We start from the raw sequence: 14,928 nt of genomic DNA on the forward strand, positions 1-14,928 counted from the left end.
CAGGAGAGGAGTGCGGAGTGTATGGAGGTGGGTAGTATGTGCAGGAGAGGAGTGCTGAGTGTATGGTGGTAGGTAGTATGTGCAGGAGAGGAGTGCAGAGTGTATGGTGGTAGGTAGTATGTGCAGGAGAGGAGTGCAGAGTGTATGGAGGTGGGTGGTATGTGCAGGTGAGGAATGCAGAGTGTACAGTTTTGGGTAATATGTGCAGGTGAGGAGTGTATGGAGGTGGGTAGTATGTGCAGAAGAGAAGTGAGGAGTGTATGGAGGTGGGTAGTATGTGCAGGAGAGGAGTGCGGAGTGTATGGAGGTGGGTAGTATGTGCAGGAGAGGAGTGCAGAGTGTATGGAGGTGGGTAGTATGTGCAGGAGAGGAGTGTGGAGTGTATGGAGGTGGGTAGTATGTGCAGGAGAGAAGTGCAGAGTGTATGGAGGTGGGTAGTATGTGCAGGAGAGGAGTGCGGAGTGTATGGAGGTGGGTAGTATGTGCAGGATTGGAGTGCAGAGTGTATGGAGGTGGGTAGTATGTGCAGGAGAGGAGTTCGGAGTATATGGAGGTGGGTAGTATGTGTAGGATTGGAGTGCAGAGTGTAGGGAGGTGGGTAGTATCTGCAGGAGATGAGTGCAGAGGGTATGGAGGTTGGTAGTATGTGCAGGAGAGGAGTGCGGAGTGTATGGAGGTGGGTAGTATGTGCAGGAGAGGAGTGCGGAATGTATGGAGGTGGGTAGTATGTGCAGGATTGGAGTGCAGAGTGTATGGAGGTGGGTAGTATGTACAAGAGAGGAGTGCAGAGGGTATGGAGGTGGGTAGTATGTGCAGGAGAGGAGTGCGGAGTGTATGGAGGTGGGTATAATGTGCAGGTGAGGAATGCGGAGTGTACAGTGGTGGGTAGTATATTCAGGATGGTGTCAGTAGGACAGTGGACAGTGTAAGTAGTTCTTTATTTTTGTATTTTTTTACAATTTAATCTTTTAGTATTTTTTTTTTCAAAATGCTTTTTTGGGACCAGTGGATGGTATCGGTAGAGCAATGGACAGTGTCAGAATGATTTTTTTAATTATTTTTTACAATTTTGTTTTTTTAACAATTTTTTTCACAATGATGGGGTTGGAGTTTTATTTTTTAAATAGATTTTTTCACAGTGCTTTTGGGGAAGGGGGTGGGGGATGTCAGTAGGGCAGTGGACGGTGTCAGTGGGGCAGTGGACGGTGTCAGTGGGGCAGTGGACGGTGTCAGTGGGGCAGTGGACGGTGTCAGTGGGGCAGTGTGGTCGGTGTCAGTGGGACAGTGATCGATGTCAGTGGGACAGTGGTCGATGTCAGTGGGGCAGTGGTCGGTGTCAGTGGGGCAGTGGACGGTGTCAGTGGGGCAGTGATCGGTGTCAGTGCTGCAGTGGTCGGTGTCAGTGGGGCAGTTGACGGTGTCAGTGGACAGTGTCAGTAGTTTTTTTTATTTTTATGTATTTTTTTTAACAATGTAATTTCTTTTTACAATCCTTTTTGGGGACGGGCGGGGGGGCTTGGGGCTCTGGACCGTGTCAGTGGGGGAGGGGGGGTTGTGGTGTCAGTCGTTTTTTATTTTATTTTTTTAATAATTTGTTTTACAATTTTATTTTGTCATATTTTTTATTTTTTTATCAGCCCTGTTGGGCTTTGGTGAGATGTCAGGGGTCTAAATAGATCCCTGACATCTTCCCATTGACAGAAAGGTGATTGCCGCTTCAAATCCTCTAAAACACAAGCCCTGTTTGTGCTTAATCATAGCTATGATTAAGCACCAACACATGGTGTGAAACATGTCAGTTATTCATCCCTGCCTTTGCTAATATGGACTGACTGTATTGGATTTTATCTACAATGAAGATGTCTTATCGGTGTGCGGCCGTCCAGGACTTGTTTTTTTTGCTCTCATCTCCCCATTGAGACAGAGAAATGACTGAGGACACAGATTCCCCAGTCCTTTTCTCAGCACTGAAGATGAATGGAGAGGAGACAGAGGCACCTCTCCATTCATAAACTGAAACAGAGTTTACTCTGCTCAGCTACCACAGGACATAGAGAGTGTTTGGTAGCGGAGGTGGACACAGAGACACATCGGGCCGGATGAGGACACGGAGGGGGGGGGCAGAGAAGAAGGGGGGGTGTGGAGGAGAACACGAGCGCTGGAGGATGAGGAGGACACGGAAGGGGGCCAGAGATGAAGGGGTGGTGGAGGAGAATATGGGCGCTGGAGGAGGAGGAAGATGCGTAGGACAGTCAGGGATGATCGGTGCAGTGGGGGACAGCTGTGAGCGCCAATCTCCCTGCATGGCTTTTCATCAGCTGCTTCTCCTTCTCTCCCTCCCGCGGCTGCCAGCTGAAAAATCATGCAGGGGGATCAGTGCTCACAGCTGTTCCCGCCGCACCGATCATTTCCGTCTGTCACTGGACATGTGTGCAAGATTGACAGGGGGTCGTGAGCGTGCTCTGCCTCTCCTGTCTGCTGATGTCACCACTCCACCCTCCAAGCGCCACACAACAGACCCGCTCACTGAATCTGGAGTTTTGTGGGGCTCCAAATAGAGAAAGGGGAGATATTTGAAAGGTAAGGATACATGCAGGAGGCATGTATATCCTTATAGTTCAGCTTTGTGGCATTAGTTTATAATTGATGGGAGTGGGTTTACATCCACTTTAAGGCTTCACAATCACTTTAAGCTGGTAAGTGAAACATGGAAACTGGAACCCTTCAGTTGAAGAGCAAGTAGGCTGAATAAATATATAAGCAAAAAATAAAAATGCATTTAAATGTTGAATATGCTTTTTTGTTTATATTTTTATCTATTTTTTGGAAATAGGCAGAACCGTGTGTGTGTACCATGCAAAGACTACAGAACAGATTCTTTTGGAAGACAAGTGGGATGTGTTTTGAAAGCTCAAAATATTAGTTTCGATGTGAGCATTTATGTACAACTGGTGGGATCAAGTAATGAAACTTCAATCCAGTTCTTTGATGAAAAGATTAAACTGAATGATTTTGGTAACTTGGTGTTTTTTTTCTTTTATTTCTTTTTTAAAAGTTCAACAAAAATGATGCCAGATATAAAATAATCAAGTGTCAGATTTCCTCTCCTATAATATGTAACACAAATAATATGTCACACGTATACATTTCTGCACTTTTTTATTTTAAGGGAATGAGTCAATTCTAAAGCCTCGTATAAATGATCGGATTTTCCGATGGGAGTTGTGTGATGACAGGCTGTTGGTGGAAAATCCGACCGTTTGTACACTCCATCAGACAATTGTCAGATTTTCCGCAGACAAATGTTGGATGGCAGGCTTTAAAATTTTCCGCGGACAAATGTCTGTTTTGTCGGATTTTCTGAGCGTGTGTACACAAGTTCGTCGGACAAAAGTCCAAAGCACAAACACACATGCTCGGAAACAAAGACGAGCCAGAAGCTGTCGGTCTTGTAAACTAGCGTTCGTAATGGAGAATTAACATTCGTGACGTGGCAAATTATGAAATCTCGAATTGCAGCGCACATTCTCTTCTTCTTTAATGGGATAATAATGAATCTGCTTTGCTGGTGATACTGATGGATTTATTGCAAACTAATGTTCCTTGTCAAAAGAAGTTTATTGAGTATACAATGTTATAAAGATACATAAAGTATGTTTACAAGGATCTATAAAGTAAGCTCATTGTTTTACAGTAGGGTTTATATAGGTAAATATCATGAAATTTCAAATATTAAACATTGGGTTCACGTAAACCTAAATTAAAGATATATATCATTTCCTTAGTTACTTTTGTAGGTATTTAAATGATTTATACCTACTATACATATTGTTTACAGGTAGAGTGTATATAGGTCAAATAAATTCTGATAATGAGCTTTAATCGTAAGGTGGAGAAAAGGAAAGAGAAAGAAGAAAAAGGGTAGAAAGGTAGAGGTATGGTCCACAAGGTTGTCCCGCTCGTCAGTTTATTATTCTTTTTAGTTCTCTTTTGAAGCCTTAGAATGGGTGTCCCTGTAAGTCATTTAATCTGTTACCATGGCAACAGGACAGAGTCATTGAAGTTTGACAGGAACTGTTGTTTTATCCAAGGATGCCAAAGTTTTTCAAATTTTGGAATTTGATTTTGATCGATGGCTACCATCTTAGCATGGGACATTGTATTATTCATTCTGTGAATTGTTTCTGCTAGTACCAATGTAGGAGATTTCCATGCCTTGGCCACTGTTTGTTTTGCAGCCGTTATTAGTTGGATCATAAGTTTGAATTGAGAGAGTGTTAACCATTCCGGTTTTAGATTAAGTAAAGTTATATATGGATCTGGTTGTATTATTTTTTAAAATATTTTAGATGCAATCACGAAGACTTCCTTCCAGAAGGTTTGGATTACTGGGCACGCCCACCATATGTGTAAATGTGTGCCTATTTCTGGGCATCCTCGAAAACAAAGAGCTGAAGTATTAGGTGAATATTTTGCCACTCTAGCGGGTACAAGGTACCAGTGAGTTAGGACTTTATAATTTGTCTCCAGTGCTAAGATGTTGGGTGAAGATGACTTAGATGTGAGCCATATGTTAGACCAGTCCGTGTCTTCTAAAGTTCGTCCCAGGTCCTCCTCCCACCTCTGAACGTAAGAGGGTCTATTAAGATTTGCTACTCCATATAATTGATTATAAAGTGATGAAATTGTACCTTTAGCAAATGGATCTTTTGTACAGATTGATTCAAAAATGGATAATTGGGATAATGGTATATCCCCCTTTAGGAATGGTGTATAGAAATTTTTGATTTGGAGATATCTAAATATCTCAGAGTTTGGTAGATCATATTTTTCTCTAAGCGATGGGAATGAAAGGAATGATTTAGATGCTATGAAGTCATTTAGTGTCTGAATGCCTGATGTTGTCCAAGCTTTAAAAGAATTTGGGTAGATCCATGCCGGATAAAAGGCCGGATTTCTGATAAAAGAAAGGAGAGGATTGTGTGGAGATTGTAACTGATATTTGGTTTTTAGTTTATCCCAGAGAGATAAGAAGTGTTTAGTTATGGGATTATGAATTTTAAAGCGGTCTTTAGGATCAAGCCATAATAAGTTTGATATTAATAGAGGGTCATTTTCTGAAGCCTCTATAAATACCCATAATGGGATTTCCTGTATTGCATGGTATTTGGACAGACTGGCCAAATGTGCTGCTCTGTAGTAGTTAGTAAAATTAGGGTATCCCAGGCCTCCATTATTTTTGGGAAGATGTAGTGTGTGTATAAGTATATGTGGTTTAGAAGAGCCCCATATAAACGAAGTTGCTCTTTTTTGTACTATTCTCAAAAAATAGGAAGGAATTGGAATAGGGAGGACTCTGAATAGATAAAGCAATTTGGGTAGAATAGTCATTTTGATTGCATTAATCTTCCCTATCCAGGATAAAGGAAGTTGCGACCATTGTTTTATTAGATTTGTGATCTGTCTTAATACAGGAGGATAATTGGTTGAGAATAAATCAGAATTAGATGCTGTTAAATGAATTCCAAGATATGGGATTGATTTTTCTGCCCATGTGAATGGGAGTGCAGCCCTAGCCGGGATCAATTCCATGTTTGTGAGTGAAATATTAAGCACTAGGCATTTCTTAGGATTAATCATAAGGCCGGATAGGGCTGCAAATCCATCAAGAGCTGGTATTAAGTTAGGACCAGAGACCTGTGGTGATGATAGAAAAAGTAATATATCGTCTGCAAATATACATAATTTGTGTGTAATACCTCCTACTTCAATGCCAGTTATAGTTTGGTTTGTTCTGATGTATTGGGCCATGGGTTCGAGTATAAGGGCATATAATAAGGGAGATAATGGGCAACCCTGTCGGGTACCTCTTTCGATATTAAGGGCATCAGATTTGTATCCAGCATATTTTATATAGGCTTTGGGTTTATTATAAAATGCTTTGATCCATGTTAAAAAGTGGGGTCCAAAACCCCATTTTTGTAATGAATATTGCATATATTGCCAGGATACTGTGTCAAATGCCCTCTTAATATCGAGTGATAGAAAACATAAAGGGATTTTCCGTTTTTTAGCAATATGTGCCAATAACACTGCCCTGCGTATATTATCGCCTGCCTGTCTATTTGGCATGAAGCCTACTTGATCTCTATGTATTTAATTTTTATAATGCTATTGAGGCGTTTTGCTATTATTTTTGCTAATAATTTAATATCAAGGTTTAACAGAGAGATAGGCCGATAATTCACACAGGAAGTATCATCAGAAAGGGGTTTTGGGATCATACAAACAATTGCCATTAGTGTTTCTTGCCGAAAAGAATGTCCATCTAGAAGTTTGTTAAAAGTTTCAGTGAGAATGGGAGAGAGTATTTCTGAGAATGTTTTATAGTATAAAGCCGAGTAGCCGTCTGGGCCTGGTCTTTTGTTAAGTTTTAGGTCTTTTATGGCGTTAGCAACTTCATCTATAGTTATAGGCTCATCCAAACTGCTTTTTTGATTCTGAGATAATTCAGGTAAGGTTATTTTTGAGAAGAAGGAGTCAGCCTCTGTAGGATTAAATTCATTGTTTGTCTTGTATAAAGTTGCGAGATGTGAGTGAAATTTATGGACTATTTTAACTGGATTACAAGTATAAACATTTTTTGATAATTTCAAACGTATTGGTTTGAAAGATTTGTTAGTTGAATTTAATGCCCGAGCCAAATATGTACCTGGTTTGTTTGTATTCATGTAGAAATTGTGTTTGGAGCGTTTGATTTATCAACTGACTCAGTGAGAAATAGATCGTATTCCAATCTAGATTTTTCCAGATGAGATTTTGTACTCTGAGATGGATTATCTTGGAATGATATGTAGGCTGCATTAAAATTGAGTTCTAGTTTTTTTGCTAGATTTTTGCGTTCCCGTTTAAATAGTGCCATTTGTCTTTGTATTGTACCACGCAAGACAGGCTTATGAGCTTCCCACAGTGTTATTGGGGAGATGTCTGTTGTATTATTAATTGATATGTATTCCTTTAAAGCTTGTTCAATGGCCATTTGATGTAGTGGGTGTTTGAGCATTATGTCCGGTAAGTACCACGTTGGGTCATGCGCTTTTGGTATGGCTGAGGCTATAGTAGTGTATACTGCATTATGGTCAGACCACGGAATCGGAATTATATCTGATGCAATATTTTCTGGTAACATTCCTATTGTTAGAAAAATATGATCTATTCTGGTGAAGGTTTGATGAGGGTGCGAGAAATAAGTGAATTTCTTTTTCATTGGGTTACTTTCTCTCCACGAATCTACCGGATTGTATTTGGAAAGAAGTTGAGAAAAAGGTAATCTAGAGGTTATTTTGGATGGTGTAAAAGGTGATTTATCTAGAAATGGGAGGAGGACCTGGTTCGAATCCCCACACATTATCACTGTTCCTATTTTGTGTGTATTAATCACTTGTAATATATGTGAGAGGAATGGTGTAGGTTGTTTGTTAGGAGCGTAGTAGGAAATCACCGTGATTGCTGTATCCATTATATAACCCATGAGTATCAGGTATCTACCTTCTGGGTCTTTAATTTCTGATGATAAGGTGAATGGTGTGGATCGGTGAAATGCAATTAGAGTTCCCCTTTGCTTGGTACAGGCAGAAGCCGTGTAAATTTGTTGATAAAAAGGAGAAATATATTTTGGAGTAGAATCTTTGGTGAAGTGTGTTTCTTGGAGGCATACTATGTGAGCCTTCTTGTTATGGAAAGTACGGAAGGCTTTGGTCCTTTTTTGAGGGACATTTATTCCCTGAACATTCAGGGAAAGTATATTCAGTGGTGCCATGGCAACAGATCAAATAGTTTTGACTTACTTTTTGTTATGCAGAGCTGACTGCGCAGATCAACCTGTGTGGACTGAAGAGATGAAAAGATAGAAAAGAAACCAGTGAATTCTGGAGTAAAGAGTAAACAAAAAACATATGAGATTAGATGATACATTGTATAAATTATTTTTTGCAAGTAATCACAATTTACCCGTGAAAGAGAATAAATATCTCTCTCAGGGGGATAAATGCCTTCGTCACACTCCCACATAATATGGTTGGGAGAATGAGGAGGGCTAATGGGGGTACACGGATCTGCCGCTTACAGGAGAGAAGTGCTATGTCAAAAGACATCAAAATGATGTTTCATTAATTGGAGTGCAGAATATAGTTTTTGTTGAAATTATTTATTCCAGGGTGGTTGTATATGGTTAGTCTTGCCCTAGGCTAAATAATTCAGTTAGAAAGGTACTGTTAATAACTTTGGTATTGATGAAGATAGTTTGAATTATTTTGGGATTTTAACCCTTTTAGAGTAAACAATTACATATTTTATTCATATGTAACTGTTTAGATATGTTAACTCATAAAATTGAGGTTGTATTGCTTCAGATTAGAATAAACAAAAACATAATTCTAGGAACTAGTTAGATAATAATATATTTGTTTTAAGAAAAGAAAGAAAAAGCTTCCATTACTTCTGGATTATTGAACATATTTGTACTAAAAAGTAATAAATCTATTGTTATTACCTGATAATATATAACTGAACAAGAATTTCCTTATTTCACTTATATATTCTAAGGCTATATGAATCAGAAGCAATAAGAAATATAACTGGAATGTAACATGATCCCATACAGTGAGTGACTATCAGAATGCAGTTACATTCAGTTATAAATATAGGTTTTTTATAGAGAACCATCTCTTAGTATAATAAATGAAGAGATATCAGGAATTAGGATGTCAGTCCATTGAATCTTCTTGGTCCATGGATGATGTGGCATAACGGCCTCTTTTGTGAGAATGATGATTCCCATTTTGTTCTGGAATTTTCTGGGTGCTGCCTGAAGGTGAAGATGATGCCATTCTTCTGCGTGTGGGAGAGTTGCTGCTTGTGGGTTCTGTCAGATTAAATTTTAAAAGGGTTTGTTGTAGTTCATCTGCTGATCTGCTTCTGTAAATTGTACCTTGGTGGTTAAATCTGACTGAAAAGGGGAAGCCCCATTGATACATAATGTTGTGGCGTTGCAGTTCCATTAGTTGGGGTTTCATGGATCGTCTTTTAGTAATAGTAAGTTGGGATAAGTCAGCAAAAATTTGATAATTATGTCCTTAAAATTAAGTTCCTTTTTTTCTCTTGCAGCAATTAGTATTTGTTCTTTCGTTCTGTAATAATGAAATTTTGTGATTATATCACGTGGGGGTCCATCTTTCTTTTTGGCTGTGAGGGCTCTGTGTACTCAGTCCAGTTCTAAACATTCAATAGGGATATCTGGCTTTAGTTCTTGTAATAGAGCAGTAATAGTAGATTGCAGGTCTGTCACAGTTTCAGGTATTCCCCTTATGCGCAAGTTTGAACGTCTGGCTCTATTTTCGTAATCTTCGAGCTTAGTTTGAAGTATTAAATTCTCTTTTTTTAATTGTTCCAATTCTGTTATATTTTCTTGGGTTGTAATTTCAATTTCATCCATTCTTATTTCTAAGGCTGCGGTGCGGTTTCCCAGCTCTCTTATTTCTTTGGTTAGGCTATTTGTTATTTGGTCTGAGGTTTGTTTTAAAGCCTTATGAAGCATCTTTTCAAATTGTAATAATATTACTGGGGATGCTGAGGAGACTTGTGGAGAAGTTTGTGAGAGGATTTGTTCTGTATCTGACTCAAATGGAGAGTCTTGCTGTGACATTTTCTGTCTGTGAGAGCGCCCTGATGCTGTATCTTGTGAGGTGACTGGAGCTGCTTCAGCTGCAGTGAGTGCCTGTGAGCTCTTTGTGAGGTGATTTTTATTTCTGCCACGGTTTCCTCCCAGTACCATATTTCCTGCCCAAACTTTCACAGTTTGTTCCCAGGGGCAAAAAGGTTCACATGGATACCTTTTGAGCCTGCAGGCTCCGCTTTGTCCTTCTCTTCTCTCCTCAGCGGTGTGGAGCTCTAACAATGCATGTCTGCTCCGATAGGCTCCGCCCATCTCCCCTTGCAAACTAATTTTCAAAGGCTTTTTTATTTTTCTAGTGATATCAAGAATAATATTATTATGCTTGTTTTTTTTTTTATATTTATCATTACCATTATCCCGTAGTTTTTAAGATCAAAGATACAACTATGTTGGTGTCCCTTGTTAATTTTACATTGTATTTTTTAAAATGTAACTGCCTACTCCCAAACTGTCATTTGAAGTAAAACACATAGCAAAGTATTATTCTACACAATTTTTTTATTGTGCATTAAAAAAAGAAAACAAATAAAATTAGACATGCTATCTGCCAATAGAACTTAACCACAAACTGCATTCTATGCATCCAAAAATATAGGAATATATATCAAATCATTATTCAACCAAAAACAATCAAATAAAAGCCTCATGCATGTGCCCTTCTTCTTAATATAGGGGGTCAACAATGCCAAGAGTTGGTAAAAGCAGGGGTCCGTCATCCGGAGATAATTCCGGAAATCATCCAGATTATTCTCCTGGAGCTCCAGCAGCAAAGGCATATGACATAATTGGTCACGATTAATAACGCAGTTTTTGGTCCAAGAAATCTTCCTCCTCCTGTTCCCGGACTTGACTTGGGTCAAGGCAACAACAATAAATAACACGTTATCTCCTCTGATTCCGCAACATGGCTGGTTGATGAACGGCTGTTCAGAAACTAACTTAAAAGTGCGAAATGAACAGTGTGAAATGAACAGTGCGAAATGAACAGTACTTTAGTTATACTTTAATATGTAATACTTTGTTTCTGTATACACCGTAGCTTGCAATTATCTGCTGAGTAATCTATACATCGCTATATTTAACACAAGAACTAAAATATGAGAGAGCAAGAATACGAGTCAAGAAATTACTTTTAACTTAACAATACCACAGGTATCAGCAGCCTTTTCCACGTTATGGGGCATATTTATAAGAATGTGCAAAGCTGTTCGTACTGTGAAACTTCATGTATATTTGTTCTGTACAAACTGGGGCAAAATCAATTGTTATTTATCTATTTTCTCTCCAAGTCAAATGTTATTCATTCATTAAAAATAGAGTACTTAAAGAAAATACTGCTTTATGGCCACTATGGAGCCGATGATCATAGTAAATCATTGTAAAAAGGTGACCATACAGTACAGTGGGGCAAAAAAGTATTTAGTCAGCCACCAATTGTGCAAGGTTTCCCACTTAAAAAGATGAGAGAGGCCTGTAATTGTCATCATAGGTATACCTCAACTATGAGAAACAAAATGTGGAAACAAATCCAGACAATCACATTGTCTGATTTTTGAAAGAATTTATTTGCAAATTATGGTGGAAAATAAGTATTTGGTCAATATCAAAAGTTCATCTCAATACTTTGTTATATATCCTTTGTTGGCAATGACAGAGGTCAAACGTTTTCTGTAAGTCTTCACAAGGTTGTCACACACTGTTGCTGGTATGTTGGCCCATTCCTCCATGCAGATCTCCTCTAGAGCAGTGATGTTTTGGGGCTGTCGCTGGGCAACATGGACTTTCAACTCCCTCCAAAGGTTTTCTATGGGGTTGAGATCTGGAGACTGGCTAGGCCACTCCAGGACCTTGAAATGCTTCTTACGAAGCCACTTCTTCGTTGCCCAGGCAGTGCGTTTGGGATCATTGTCATGCTGAAAGACCCAGCCACGTACTGATGGGAGGAGGTTTGCACTCAAAATCTCACTATACATGCCCCCATTCATTCTTTCATGTACACGGATCAGTCGTCCTGTTCCCTTTGCAGAGAAACAGCCCCAAAGCATGATGTTGCCACCCCCATGCTTCACAGTAGGTATGGTGTTCTTTGGTTGCAACTCAGCATTCTCTCTCCTCCAAACACAATGAGTTGTGTTTCTACCAAACAGTTCTACTTTGGTTTTATCTGACCATATGACATTCTCCCAATCCTCTTCTGGATCATCCAAATGCTCTCTAGCACACCTCAGACGGGCCCGGACATGTACTGGCTTAAGCAGGGGGACAGGTCTGGCACTGCAGAATCTGAGTCCCTGGTGGCGTAGTGTGTTACTGATGGTAGCCTTTGTTACGTTGGTCCCAGCTCTCTGCAGGCCATTCACTAGGTCCCCCCGTGTGGTTCTGGGATTTTTGCTCACCGTTCTTGTGATCATTTTGACCCCACGGGGTGAGATCTTGCATGGAGCCCCAGATTGAGGGAGATTATCGGTGGTCTTGTATGTCTTCCATTTTCTAATTATTGCTCCCACAGTCAGGGCCGGTACAAGGCAGGGGCGGAAGGGGCGGATGCCCTGGGCGGTACGATTTTCTGTAGGAGGGGGGCGCAGGTGAAGTGCCGGCAATGTGCTTCACACCTGTCATTATACACACTAGCCAGTGCCGCTGTACCTGAAAAATTGTCTGTAAGTGTGCCGAGTGCGGTCCTGCATCTGGCACAACAAGCCCTGGCTTCACCTCCCTTCCCTGTCAGCTTCATTGTTCACTCCCCCTACGGAGCAGCCTCGTAGTCCCGGCTGGCGGCGTGAGGTCACTCACGGCCGGAGGCGGGGTGGGAGGACTCAGAGGAGTGCGGAGAGCTGTGGCGGCGCTGCAACCTAGAGGAGCCTGGCTCTAGTTGAAAGTGGTTCCCATCTGATAGCTGAGTTGGTTTGTATGTCAGAGCTCCGGTCTGGGAAGTTGCTGTGTCGCCTCCCTTTACTCTTTTATTATATCTTTGTAATGACACAATTCCAGGAGATTGAACTGTTCATGACAGTCTTCCCTGCTTTACTCTTATTGGTAAATGCCCGAACCACGCCTCTTCTGGGCGGGACACGAAGCTCTCATCGGTGGATAGTGACAGTGACAGTGAGAGGTACACACTGACTGACAAGCGCAGTCTGGGGGAAAATCACAGAAGTGAAGAGAAGAAATGTCCGGAGCCCGGGAGTGTCATAGTGCAGCGGCAGCTTCTATATCTCCATTCATTACACCAGGACAGGGATCACATCTTTATAGTGCAGAAAGGGCAAAGTGGGCAGGGACAAGAGGCTGTTTCTTTGATTGCATGTGGCGGGGAGACGGAAACAAGCGTGTAGCTGGAAGCCAATGACAACGTTGGGCGGAGCCAAGCACCGATCCACGTGCAGAGGGAGAGCGTGGCTGTAGCACTGTGTTGACATCCTCCTAATACTCTGAGGTACTCATAGAGAAGACAAATCTCCACCATGTAGTATGGTCCCCCCCTTCTCCATGTAGTATAGTCCTCCCCCCTTCTCCATGTAGTATAGTCCTCCCCCTTTCTCCATGTATTATAGTCCCCCCCCCCTTCTCCATGTAGTATAGTCCTCCCCCCCTTCTCCATGTAGTATAGTCCTTCCCCCCTTCTCCATGTAGTATAGTCCTCCCCCCCTTCTCCATGTAGTATAGTCCTCCCCCCCTTCTCCATGTAGTATAGTCCCCCCCTTCTCCATGTAGTATAGTCCTCCCCCCTTCTCCATGTAGTATAGTCCCTCCCCTTTTCCATGTAGTATAGTCCCCCCCCTTCTCCATGTAGTATAGTCCCCCCTTCTCCATGTAGTATAGTCCCCCCCTTCTCCATGTAGTATAGTCCCCCACCCCCCTTCTCCATGTAGTATAGTCCCCCCCTTCTCCATGTAGTATAGTCCTCCCCCCCTTCTCCATGTAGTATAGTCCTCCCCCCCTTCTCCATGTAGTATAGTCCTCCCCCCCTTCTCCATGTAGTATAGTCTCCCCCCCTTCTCCATGTAGTATAGTCTCCCCCCTTCTCCATGTAGTATAGTTCCCCCCCTTCTCCATGTAGTATAGTTCCCCCCCTTCTCCATGTAGTATAGTCCCCCCTTCTCCATGTAGTATAGTCCCCCCCCTTCTCCATGTAGTATAGTCCCCCCCCTTCTCCATGTAGTATAGTCCCCCCCCTTCTCCATGTAGTATAGTCCCCCCCTTCTCCATGTACTATAGTCCCCCCCTTCTCCATGTACTATAGTCCAGTGGGAGGCGGGCATCTCTGAGCCGCGATCCCGGTCCCCTTTAGCAGCGGTATCCCTCCTGCTAGCTGCCGCACAGCCAAGTTTAGAAATCGGCTCCTCCTCAGCTCTGACAGGACAACATGAGGAGGAACGTCGGAAGATGGGCATCACAGAGCGATGGGTGCACTGTATCTGAGGTCTGTGTGTGAGGAAAGCTGCTGCCAAGCTGAGGGAAGGGAGAGCTGCACTGAGGACACAAGGGGAGGAATGAGAGTCCTTGTAGGGAGAAAATGATTACTTCTAGGTGGGAATGATATGGGAGGGGGGTGTATTTGTCTTGTTGTGTTAGGAAGGGAATTTTGGGGGGGTTCTGCTGGGATGGGGAATTTGAGGGGTGCGAGGATAAGATTTTTTTCTAGTAGGGGTATTTGGAGGGTGGGGGTTGTGCTAGAAGAGGTGATGGGGGGGGATTTGTGATAGGATAGGAAATATTGGGGCTGTTAGAAATGGGGATTGGGGGGGAGAATTTATGCTAGGGATGATTGGGGGTATTTGTTCTAGAGGGGAAATTTGGGGGGAGGATTTGTGCTGGGAGGGGGATTTTGGGGGGTGACAGGGGTAAGATTTGTGCTGGGAGGGGGATTTTGGAGGGTGACAGGGGTAAGATTTGTGCTGGGAGGGAGGATTTGTTCTGTGGAGGAAAGCGAATTTGTGCCAGGAGAGAGGATTTGTGCCGTGGAGATGGGGGGGGGATTTGTGCTAGGAGGGGGATTTGGGGGGGTTGTGCTAGAAGAAGTGATGGGGGGAGATTTGTGCTAGGATAGGAAATATTGGGGCTGTTAGAAATGGGGATTGGGGGGAGAATTTATGCTAGTAAGGATGATAGGGGGTATTATTTGTGTTTGGGGCTAAGTATGCCGATTAGTGCTCAATTTTTAAAATTTTTTTTGGAGGGGGGGCGCAGTTTGG

At 42.0% G+C, this 14,928-nt stretch overlaps 1 protein-coding gene across 4 annotated transcripts in view; it reads left to right on the forward strand.

The window, feature by feature from the left end:
• Positions 1–14,928, forward strand: part of LOC141128851 (interleukin-5 receptor subunit alpha-like) — a 205,732-nt gene that overhangs the window by 146,561 nt on the left and 44,243 nt on the right. For all 4 annotated transcript variants that reach the window (XM_073616423.1, XM_073616424.1, XM_073616422.1 and 1 more), the window contains one exon: positions 2,834–3,015. In XM_073616423.1, coding sequence (XP_073472524.1) covers positions 2,834–3,015 — 182 coding nt within the window. The remainder of the gene's footprint in view (positions 1–2,833; positions 3,016–14,928) is intronic.

This window comes from Aquarana catesbeiana, linkage group LG02 (genome assembly GCF_042186555.1).
Source record: "Aquarana catesbeiana isolate 2022-GZ linkage group LG02, ASM4218655v1, whole genome shotgun sequence".
Taxonomy (NCBI): Eukaryota; Metazoa; Chordata; class Amphibia; order Anura; family Ranidae; genus Aquarana; species Aquarana catesbeiana.